Below are 11,656 nucleotides of genomic sequence, written 5' to 3'. Positions count from 1 at the left end.
GTCCCCCCGACGGACCATGTCCCATGTCTCAACCGACTAATTTTCTGAAAGCTTGATCACTGGCGCCAGTCAGATCCAATTTCTCGCAAGGGAAATTAAAACTCCTATCGCCTGACCATATAGATGGGTAAATCTGAATAGAGTGGATTCGAATCCAGGTCTTTTAAAAATACTTACGACACCGTACACCACCCGACCACACGTAGTTCACTTAATACATATTAACCAAATACATTCCAATTTTCTACCACTGAATGAATTTTATTTAATTTATTTTTCTGATAATGTTTTTGAAAGCAATAAAACTTTAAAATCTCCACACTTCTAGCTAAGAATAATCTAATATCATTAAACAGGAAGAATATAAATGGACTTTTTCACAAAATAAAAAACTTTTAGTGGAAAAACAAGAACACCTTACAATAATGGAGATTTTACAATTTTACTTGAAAAAAGAAAAAAAAAAGAAAAGAATCGCAGACAAAAGTTATTAGGGAAGAGAATCTTAAGATCCGTCTGTTTTGTACTTCTTCGTTAGTCTCAAAGGGTTTTTAGTCAAAAACATCCCTCTCCACTCATTAGTTGACTGAAGACAAAAGAAAAAAAACAAAGATCCGATCGGTACGGTTACCTCAGTTTCTTCGCCGCCGCCATGGAAACTCTTTCTCAGGCGATCACCTCCACCCTCTCGATTCCTCACAGTAACAACAGCTCCGCTCTCGTCAGGTCTCACGGTCTCAGCTCGTTACTCCTCCTCCGGAAACCGAGATCTCCGGCGAATCTCTCGCTGATCTCTTCTCGCAGCTCTCTCACTCGAGCTTCCGCGGTTGAACACGGCAGCAAAAGCTCGGCTTCTTCGATCGATCTCAGCGATCCGGATTGGAAAACAAAGTACGAGAGAGAGTTCGAGGAAAGATTCAGCATTCCTCACATCACTGACGTCTTCCCTGATGCTCAAGCCATCCGTTCAACGTTTTGTCTCAAGATGAGGTTAGCGTTAATAGGCTGTTTTTATAGAGAATTGGTGTATAGACACGTGCTTAAACCGATTTTTAGAACACTTGGTGATGTGTCCTATATATATCTTTGTGCTCTTCTAATCTATTTATAATCTATAGACACGTAGCTGAATTGGTTGAATTGGTGAACCACGTTAAATCTCTGTGTCGTTTATTTATTTATCGCATTTATTCATCTGTTTACCCGCGATATCTTCTTGCATGCTTCTATGATCAATAATTTTTATTTTTTTTTGGGATTGATTAGGTCTCCGACGGAAGATTTTGTGGGAGGGTACCCATCAGATGAAGAATGGCATGGATACATTAATAACAATGATAGAGTCCTTCTCAAGGTTATTAGTTACTCTTCCCCAACTTCTGCTGGAGCTGAGTGCATTGATTCTGACTGTTCTTGGGTTCAGCAATGGTAATCTCTCTTTTTTTTTTCTTTTTTGATTTTTGGGTTTAGAAAATTAGAGTTTCTTTGTGGTTTTTTTTGTTGTGGATGATTAGGATTCACCGTGCTGGGCCGAGGGAGAAGATATATTTCAGACCGGAGCTAGTGAAGGCTGCCATCATCACTTGTGGTGGGCTTTGTCCTGGTCTCAACGATGTCATCAGACATGTCAGTTTTATTTATTCTCTGAAATAGATTTGGCATGATTATATATAGAGAGAAAAATAGTGTGTTGAAGTGTTTGATACATTTTTTGCAGATTGTTATCACGCTTGAGATATATGGTGTTAAGAACATTGTTGGGATACCTTTTGGTTATAAAGGCTTCTCTGATAAAGATCTAACCGAAATGCCGGTATAAGTTTGATTCTCCCTCTTTTTTTTGAACTTGGAATCTTTTCTCTCCTTTTTAATGTTTTGCTCTTTTAATCTTCTTCAGTTATCAAGGAAAGTGGTACAGAACATTCATCTATCTGGAGGAAGCTTGCTTGGAGTTTCACGTGGAGGTCCCAGTGTCAGCGAAATTGTTGACAGCATGGAGGTATATATATCACTTGGTTTCCAAGTCCTTAAGGGAACCTTTCTGAGATCACATAGTTTTGAAATTCTGTAAAATTAAAATTTACTTAGGAGAGAGGAATCAACATGCTTTTCGTGCTTGGTGGAAACGGGACTCATGCTGGAGCCAATGCTATACACAATGAGGTTGCTACTTAAAAAAACACTACAAACTATATGTTCTTCTTGTGAAGATATAGATGGTTTACCATTTCTCTCTTTGCTTTTTTTTAAAAAAAATTCTTAATAGTGCCGCAAAAGAAAGATGAAGGTAGCTGTTGTTGGTGTGCCTAAAACCATTGACAATGATATATTGCACATGGATAAGACGTTTGGGTTTGATACTGCTGTTGAAGAAGCACAACGCGCGATAAACTCTGCCTACATTGAGGTAACCTAACTAGCTCTCTCACTGTTATGTCTCTTTTTACCTTAAAGTACTTAAAACCATTTTCTATATGGTCTTTTTTGTATTTAGGCACATAGTGCTTATCATGGCATTGGCATTGTAAAACTGATGGGTCGTAACAGTGGTTTCATTGCCATGCAAGCCTCTTTAGCAAGCGGACAAGTCGACATCTGTTTGATTCCTGAGGTACTTGTTTTGTTTTTATTTGCTATAATTTTTCATTTTCCAAAAAACATGTTTGATGAGTTTTTGTTCTCCTTCACTCAAAGGTACCTTTCAATCTTCATGGACCTAATGGTGTACTGAAGCACTTGAAGTACCTTATCGAAACAAAAGGCTCCGCTGTGATCTGTGTAGCAGAAGGAGCTGGACAGGTAAAAGCTATATAAGAAGCTTTGTTTTTTTCTCCACTTGAAAAAATAATGTTTTAGTTAACATCTTGGGCCGTTTTTGTTTGCAGAATCTCTTAGAGAAAACTAATGCAAAAGATGCATCTGGTAACACAATACTTGGTGATTTCGGTGTGCACATTCAACAAGAGGTTTAGTCACACTTATAACTAAAAGATTGATTGATATATCTTATATAAAGAGTATAGTTATGAGGTAGATTTATACTTGTTGTGTGTGTTTTGGTATAGACGAAAAAGTATTTTAAAGAAGAAAGTATGGCAGTAGATGTCAAGTACATTGATCCAACATACATGATTCGAGCCGTCCGTGCAAATGCCTCAGATGGTATCCTCTGCACCGTTCTTGGACAAAACGCTGTAAGTCACGTCACTCTCTCATTGCTTAGAAAAGTTGTAATCATTCTGAAGTCTATTACGTTTGTTAAAGAGCTTCTGTTCTTATTTAAAAAAAAAAAAACAGGTTCATGGTGCATTTGCTGGATACAGTGGAATCACAGTAGGCATAATCAACACTCATTACGCGTATTTGCCAATCCCTGAAGTAATTGCGTACCCAAAGTCAGTCGATCCCAATAGCCGAATGTGGCATCGTTGCTTGACATCAACGGGTCAACCAGATTTCATCTAAAGAAGGTTTATTATTATTATTATTCACTCTGAAACGTATCAAATAAAAGAAAGCCTCGAAATATGTATATACATCATTCTTGGTTCCTCATCATTATAGTTCTAAAAAAAATAAGAAACTGTATTTCATTACCGTGGACCACTTTTTGTTTGATTCAGCTGTTCTTTGTCTCTTCCTTCAACTTGTTTCTCCTGAATCTGTTCACTATGCAACGAACACTAACCTCTAAGATCTTGTGACTTTTCAAAGCTTTCAACGTTCACTATCTCTCAGCTTGCGGTTCTGAGTGTTCAATTTATCAAGTCTGATCCTTCCACCTCAAAGGTTCACGAAATCTACTTTTGTTCAACTTTTCTTGTATGTGTTTAATTGATTTTCTTTTTGGTACTTTTGGCCTCTTCCTGAGTGGATCACATGAGTATCTCTGAGAAGAGAGAAACTGAGCAGCAAACCTACCAAGTTATATACTTTCACATTTGTAAATTTTAATTTGAGGCATAAAAGTTATATTTACTGGTACAAAACATTATATTCTCTTAATATAAAATGGTTGTTTCATTAGTTTATATGCCCCAAAACAACTTCAATAGTTCAATCATTCAGCAGACCACAGTGAAATGTATTAACAGCATTCTTGGTTCCTTATTTTGATGTATCAGAATCATATATTTTTTTAACTTGGTAGCAAAGATTCTGAATCATTCAACGCATCAGTTTAATTCGATCATTTACCAAACTTGTAGAGTTAATATGTGTTCATCATCACTGAAGATCACTTTTTCTTCTTTTTTTTTCTTTCTAATTGTTATTTTGTTCTTCGTCGAACTTGCTCTCATGAATCCATGTCCAAGTTTTCACTACTTCAAATTAAGATCATCTAAATTATTTTGTACTCCCTCCGTTTCATTTTATTTATCGTTCTATGTTTATGCACACGGATTAAGAAAACATATGATTTTGTACCTTTCCAAAATAAAAACACAATACCCTAACTATATTTCAACCAATAGAAAAATAAAATGGAGAAACTTTTAAATAAATTTTGCATTGAAACTCTAAAACGATATTTATTTTGAAACGAAAATTTTTCCCTACAACGACAATTAAATCGAAACGGAGGGAGTAGTATTTAGGAGTATCTCCAGCCACCTCTATTTTTATTTTTATATTTTATTTTAAGACAGAGAAATTATATTATAAAGATGAATTGTCTTTAATGTATTATGTATATTTCCATAATATAATTTTTCTATTTTCAAAAAATAATATAAGGAAATACTAAACCTCTATACTCAGAGAAAGAATAACAATTACATATATTTCCATCTAAAATGAGAGGAATCATATTATAAATGTATACATTGAAGTAAACTCTATTCTATATTAAAGTTTATCTTATTTTAGAAGAAAAATAGAGAAAAATTGGAGATAGTCTAAAATGTGTTCTTTAGCTTCTATGATCAATTAGTTTCCACCTGAATTAATTTGGCAATTGGTCTCTTTGTTTGTTTGTTTTTTGCTTCGAGATTCTAATATTAGAATTAATTTCCAATTTTTTTGTGTGTCCGCGCCGGTGGATTTTGTAGCACCGGTGCTGACATTTTTCTTCTAATAATCTTTTTTGGTTTTTTTAGTATTATGGTTTCATTTCTAACGGTCTTTTTAAAAAAAATTGGGGATATTTTTGTTTTAATCCAGCTCTTGTAATTGGAAATATAATCTTTGTGCTCTGATCTTTGTCGTAGTGGTTATTGCAGGTTGATTGACAGGTTCCATAGAAAACTCTTTGAATGGGATTTTTTCCAGAACATATCTATGCAAAGAAAATACATGTCTTTACACTGAAAACTTTATTGTTTAGGCAATAAACATGATTACAACCCGTTGTGATGCGGAAAATTAATTTGATTGTTAAAAAGCACGAAACAAGATTATTAGGTATCAACATATTGAAAAATCTAACATGATTTCAATGCAGATTAAGATTTCATCATAATTTCTCTTGAAGTTGTATGTCTCAAATCATATTTTAATGGCTTAGATACTTTTTTATAATTTTGTTTTGACTTTTTTGATGCAATATAGTCTATCAAAGATTATTTTTTATTATCGTCTTTGATAGACTATATTAAACAAAAGAAGTTTTAGATGGAAAAAAAATCGTTTATAAAATTGTGGACCCTATATAACAGAGCGGTGATAGTAGAACTTGATAGATTACAGCATCTGGTCATTTGTATATGGGAGACTAAATATTTGATACAATTTATAATTGTTTTCCTCTTCTTAATATTGTCATATTTTTCCTATGATGAATATGATCTGGATCTAAATCTGTCTTTCTTAATATCACTTTTGAAATTACAAAAGAAAAATCTAACATGATTTCAATGCAGATTAAGATTTCATCATAATTTCTCTTGAAGTTGTATGTCTCAAATCATATTTTAATGGCATAGATACTTTTTTATAATTTTGTTTTGACTTTTTTGATGCAATATAGTCTATCAAAGATTATTTTTTATTATCGTCTTTGATAGACTATATTAAACAAAAGAAGTTTTAGATGGAAAAAAAATCATTTATAAAATTGTGGACCCTATATAACAGAGCGGTGATAGTAGAACTTGATAGATTACAGCATCTGGTCATTTGTATATGGGAGACTAAACATTTGATACAATTTATAATTGTTTTCCTCTTCTTAATATTGTCATATTTTTCCTATGATGAATATGATCTGGATCTAAATCTGTCTTTCTTAATATCACTTTTGAAATTACAAAAGAAAACTAGAAATAAGGACAAACTGAGCAAGACAAAGGGAGAGAAGCAAGAAAATGAGGACTAAAGAGTAAAGAGAAGGTGGAAAACCTGTGAAGCTTGCAGTAAGTTTGACAGGTCCTCCCCCCACCACATTTATCAGTTATTATCACTTCCTCAACATGCACTCCTAAAGTCCTACTACCCCATTCGTTTCACTTTTTACATTTTAACACCTGTTATTTTCTTTAACCTTTATCTTCATTATACATTTTTTTTCACTTTGCGGAATAACAAATCATTATTTCCGCCGGCTTTTGTCTCCAGGAGACCTGAGCTCCTGAGTCTCGAATCTCGCTGGCTTTGATCTCAAATCAGTTGTTCTAATCAGTAAAATCTTTCGGAGGAAAAAAGAATGAGTTAAATCTGCAAGTGTGCTGATCAAAAGTTGATAAGGAGGTTACATAATAATAAAATGATATAAAGGCCTTATGGCTTAAACGTGTAATTTATTATCTTATCCTGTATTTTCTTTTAAAGCAAGCATAATAAGTTATCATGGATTCCATTTCCATAATATAAGCTGACGAAAATTCAATAGTAAATAATGATTAGCAAAAGGTACAGTGTCTTATATGTGTTTGAGAGTGTTAAACAAAATCCAAAAATACTAAGATTAAATAGCTAGTTACTTTTGTAATAAGGAAAATGACCAGGCATGCCGCCTGCACTTACTTACATCCATTAGAGCTTTTATATATATTTATTCCGAACACTAAAGTTAAAAGTTGTGTCTGAAACCACGATGTCAAAACTAGATTCGATTCCGTTATTGGAATTAATCATAAAGAAAAATATGCTCATTTGATTCGAAATTCTAAATAAAGATATGTAATATATTATGTGTGTTTAAGTAGGCACTTACACTTTGTGTTAGAGAAAAAAGAAGAAAAATACTCAGAACACTTTATAATATATACATTAGATTAAAGGAGACCAAAGCGTTATATGTTCTTAATGAAAAAATCAATGTTCATGCTTTTACTAAATCTACATGCGCGAGCTATTGATAGACGCATCCTACCAGTTTCAGTGAATCCTCATCGCTGTTTAGTTTGGAATTAGTCCAAAAAAGTTAACAGATGGATAATTTGAATTTTTTATGATCCTCATCGCTCTGTGCCATTATGTAGATACTCAGGCAATAGTTTAACAAATATCATTGGGTAGAAATTGAAAATGATAGCTGTAAATTTAATGTAGAGAAATATATCAGTGAAAAATCATGAGTATATAGAAACCTAGAATTAATGCTCAGTACTATCTATTACTATAAAAGATGGTTTTTTCTCTCCAGGCGACACATAAGCGTCCACGTCAGAAATTCGGTGTCCATCGTTTTGACACGTGTCTGCCTGGTGCTAAACGCACCGTTCCATTTATTCCTCATCACCTTTCGTTTGGGCACTAATGTGTTACACGGGCTTTTAGGATGAAGCTTTGAGAAGTCCAATAAATTAAACACGTCGTTTTCTGCTTCAGTGGTTGAACCATTGTTCTTCTCCGCCATCGCAATGAAACTCCAATTTTAGGGTTTCGATTCCTCTTTCTTCCGCAAATCCTGATTTCCACCGATTACACATTCATCTTCTTAAAGTCTTCATTGATTCCCATCATCCACGATCTCCATTTATTGCATGTTTAGCTTTTGCAAGGCGGTGGGGAAATCTCTGTATAAATAGGCCAGAACCCTGTTCTCTTGAAATCATCCTGACGACCTATTCAAATATATATATATATATATATCCCTTTGTTTTCTTGAGATCCTGATAGTAGTGTTGTTATTCTTCCGGCGATCTCAAATATGGACGTTGCTCATCCACCGTGGAGGTGCTGCTTTTCTGGTTTTGGGAAACCAGAAATCATGGGAATATATATGCTTCTTCTGGATTCTAAGGTGATTCCGTTTTTCAAATTCATGTTCATCATAGATTTGAACACATAACCTTTAGATTCATGTTTAATAGAATTATGATTTCGATATTATTTATTTCCTCTTTGTGATATATTTTGAATCCAGTTTTAAATTGTGTTCTTCCGTTTTAAAACGTTTTCAGGCGACGCTCATGCCCGTGAACCGTCTTCCCACCTACCAGCGACACTTGAAGGGGTGGGTTCTATGTTCTCTTTGAGCGGCTTTGATGTCACTAGGTGTAATCAGAATTTAGACTTTCAGACTCTCCTTTGTTGATACGGTTCAGTGATTCAACCCATTTTGATGAGACATACAGTAATGTTCTATGAGTGAAATCAATTAAAAATGTTTGTTGATACATACAATAATTTTATAGTTCTACAAGGCTATGGCTTGACTGAGCCGGCGGCTATAATTGCTTCTATTTTAATTGAAGAAGAGTCTGAGAGGTAAGAATCCTCTGGTTTGTTTTCTCCAGATGTGGAGGCTAAGATTGTGGATCCGGATACGGGTCGTGTCTAGGGGGTTGATCAGACTGGCATGGCGAGCTCTGGTTCCAGAGTCCTACCGTGATGAAAGGTGTTTGTTTCTTCTTGAAAAGGTGATTCTTTTGTGTTTGGTGTTGATATAACACTGTGTTGAGTTGTTTTTAAAGGTTATTTCAAGAACGAAGAAGCTACTGCTTTTACTATTGATTCAGAAGGATGGTTGAGACTGGAGTTTTGTGTTACATTGACAGTGAAGGTTTTGTCTTTGTTGTTGATACTTGATAGATTAAAGGAGCTAATCTACTGCAATGCTTTTTTTTTCTTTTATCTACTGTAATGCTTTTTTCTTTTCTTTTATCTACCGCAATGATTATCAGGTAACAAACAAAAAATATATAATGAACATGTGTTTGATCTTTTAGAACTTATAAATTTGGTTAGGTTAGAAGCAGTGTTGCTAGCTCATCCCGAGATTGCTAATGCACCAGTAATAGTGTAATACCGTGAGGACTTGCTTTTAAACATGACCCATCACTAAGTTATTCTCTTTAATGACTTTTCTAGGGGAGGGATGTAGCTCTTACTTTTCTATCTTATTGTTTTTGAAGTATCCCTGACAATAAAGCTGGGCAATATCCAATGGAATATATCGTCAGAACAGCTGGAAACAACTTATCCGAAAGTGGAATCATGAGCTTAGTCGCAAAGCAGGGTTTTTCAACCATGCAGACCATGTTTATAACTAATCCAGTCGTGGTTCCTTATATTATTCTGAGTTTTGTTTGGATCACTTAGGTATCTCCATAGAAGAGGATACGTAAGGTCACATTTTTTTCTTCAAACCCCAAAAATCCCTCTGGCAAAATTATAAGAGGAGAACTTATAAAGCTCCAGCAGGAAGATGTGTCCACCAGCCTTACCTCACACACTTCACCATTAGTTAATTCATTTATTTGGTTAAAGAAAAATATAAATTATGTTTTAATTTTTTTTTATTAATATTGTAATTTTTCTTTTTCTTATCAATATTTAATATAAATTTGATTTAATTAAACATAAAAATTAATATACAAATAATTTTTTAAATATAAATTATATTTAAGAATATGCATGTATATATTTAAAATTATAATCTTAGATAGATTTTTCTAAATATATTAAATAAATTTGTAAAAAAATTGTATAATTATCAAAAATTAAAATTAAACAATATTTGTAAAATTTTTAAATATATAAGAAACTAATGATTTTAGATTAAAATTTTATAATTTTCTAAAAAAAGTTGTATAAATTTTCAAAAAACTTAGTGATAAAATTGAATAATTTTAAATATATAATTAAATGATATTTCAAAATTTGTAATGAAATATTTGAATATATATATTTATATATATATATATATATATATATATATTTAATGATGATTTATGAGTTATTACCATATTCTAAAAAATTCAAAAATATAAATTATATGTAATATATGAATTATTACCATATTTTAAAAATTCCCAAAATTATAAATTAATATTAAATGTAATTATTGTCAATGTCATATTAAAGAATAAGTTATGTCATCAATTTTAGTAACTATGTCATATTATTTATGCGAAAATAATTGTAAACAATATATGGAAAAATCACTTTTCAAATGATATATAGAAATTCCTCTATAGAAATCTCCGTCAAAACTGAAGTATTGATATACAAACTTATCAAGGCTTATACAGAATCTATGTTTCTCTATATATACATTTTACATAAATAAACAAAACATACACTAAATAAAAAATATAATCTAACAACCCCGAACCAGTTGGCTAGGGAGAATCTATGAATTATCAAAACTATATAAATTAGTGGAGGTTTTATAAAATATGGGCAAACACTTGGAGATATTTTATGAAATATTAAGACCAAGATCCACATAGTTTAAAGTACTATATGGTAAATTTTAAAATATCCATTATAACTAATGATATTTTATATAATTTTGAATTTGTTATCCCGCCCGTAGGGCGGACTGACCCTAGTCCATAGTATTTGATCATATAAATATGTTGTCGCCAATTATAGGTGTATGCCAATTATAGAGTGTATCTATCAATACTCTCTTCAACAGAATCATGCGTTGGGAGGAGAATCTCGCAAACATTTTTTGTGTGGAAATTTAAACTAACCAACTACTTTGGTTGGTCCAGTACGTAGTCTTGTTCGATGAAATTATTAACTTCTAATAGTTTTTTCATAACTAAAATGTAGTAGTCTTTTTAACATAGAAACCCCATTTATTACTTATATTTGAAATGGTTAAGATGGACTAAATAAAACAACCAATAAAATAAAACATATACTTTTCTAAGACAATGAGAATTTCAGATATTATTGTGTACTTCGATGGCAAATATTAAAAAGGCCGAACGGAGAAAACAATTAACAGGCATGAAGATTGTAAGGGCCTGCCCCGCTATCTCACATCTGCTCTACGCAGATGAAAATCTATTTTTTTTTTGTAAAGCAGAAAAAGGAATGTCATATGATTTTTCAGGATTTTAAAAGATTATGAAAGAGTATCGACTCAGCAGATAAATTTGATAAATCTTCGATTCAATTTGGACACAAGATTGAAGAACTAATTCGGCAGGAGTTACGGGACATCTTAGGAATACAAAATCTAGATGGAATGGGATCTTACTTAGGAATCTCTGAAAATCTGGAAGGACCCAAAATCCAAGTCTTTGGATTTATTCAAGAGCGTTTAGATAATATGGTTAATTGATGGACTTTCAATTCTTTACCAAAGGAAAAAAGAAAGTGATTATCAAATCGGTAGCTACGGTTTTACCAAACCATGTAATGTCCTGCTTTCGCATACTAAAAACAATAATAAAAAAACTCACGAACAGTGGCACAATTTTGGTGGAATCCAAAAGGTAATTTTAGAGGCATGCATTGGCAATCATAGGAA

General features: G+C 32.7%; 1 protein-coding gene across 1 annotated transcript; it reads left to right on the top strand.

Annotated features, from left to right (window-relative positions):
• The first annotated feature begins 512 nt into the window (after positions 1 to 512).
• On the top strand, positions 513 to 3,640 carry LOC108811963 (ATP-dependent 6-phosphofructokinase 5, chloroplastic). Its single transcript, XM_018584090.2, has 12 exons — positions 513 to 990; positions 1,267 to 1,428; positions 1,515 to 1,626; positions 1,718 to 1,813; positions 1,898 to 1,999; positions 2,089 to 2,163; positions 2,267 to 2,407; positions 2,495 to 2,611; positions 2,695 to 2,799; positions 2,886 to 2,966; positions 3,066 to 3,194; positions 3,298 to 3,640. Exons 1-12 carry the CDS (start codon positions 653 to 655, stop codon positions 3,463 to 3,465), a joined length of 1,626 nt encoding a protein of 541 aa, XP_018439592.1. The 5' UTR covers positions 513 to 652; the 3' UTR covers positions 3,466 to 3,640.
• The last annotated feature ends 8,016 nt before the right edge of the window (positions 3,641 to 11,656 follow it).

The sequence above is a fragment of the Raphanus sativus genome, chromosome 6, assembly GCF_000801105.2.
Source record: "Raphanus sativus cultivar WK10039 chromosome 6, ASM80110v3, whole genome shotgun sequence".
Classification (NCBI taxonomy): Eukaryota; Viridiplantae; Streptophyta; class Magnoliopsida; order Brassicales; family Brassicaceae; genus Raphanus; species Raphanus sativus.
Note: the sequence above shows the minus strand (reverse complement) of the source record. Positions and strands in the feature narration are given on the sequence as shown.

Bases quoted from the DNA above. Each gene is read 5' to 3' on its own strand.
- LOC108811963 (XM_018584090.2), top strand. From the start codon at position 653: ATGGAAACTCTTTCTCAGGCGATCACCTCCACCCTCTCGATTCCTCAC. The intron at 1,429-1,514 runs GTAATCTCTCTT...GTGGATGATTAG, and splicing joins TGTTCTTGGGTTCAGCAATG to GATTCACCGTGCTGGGCCGA. The intron at 2,800-2,885 runs GTAAAAGCTATA...TTTTGTTTGCAG, and splicing joins TAGCAGAAGGAGCTGGACAG to AATCTCTTAGAGAAAACTAA.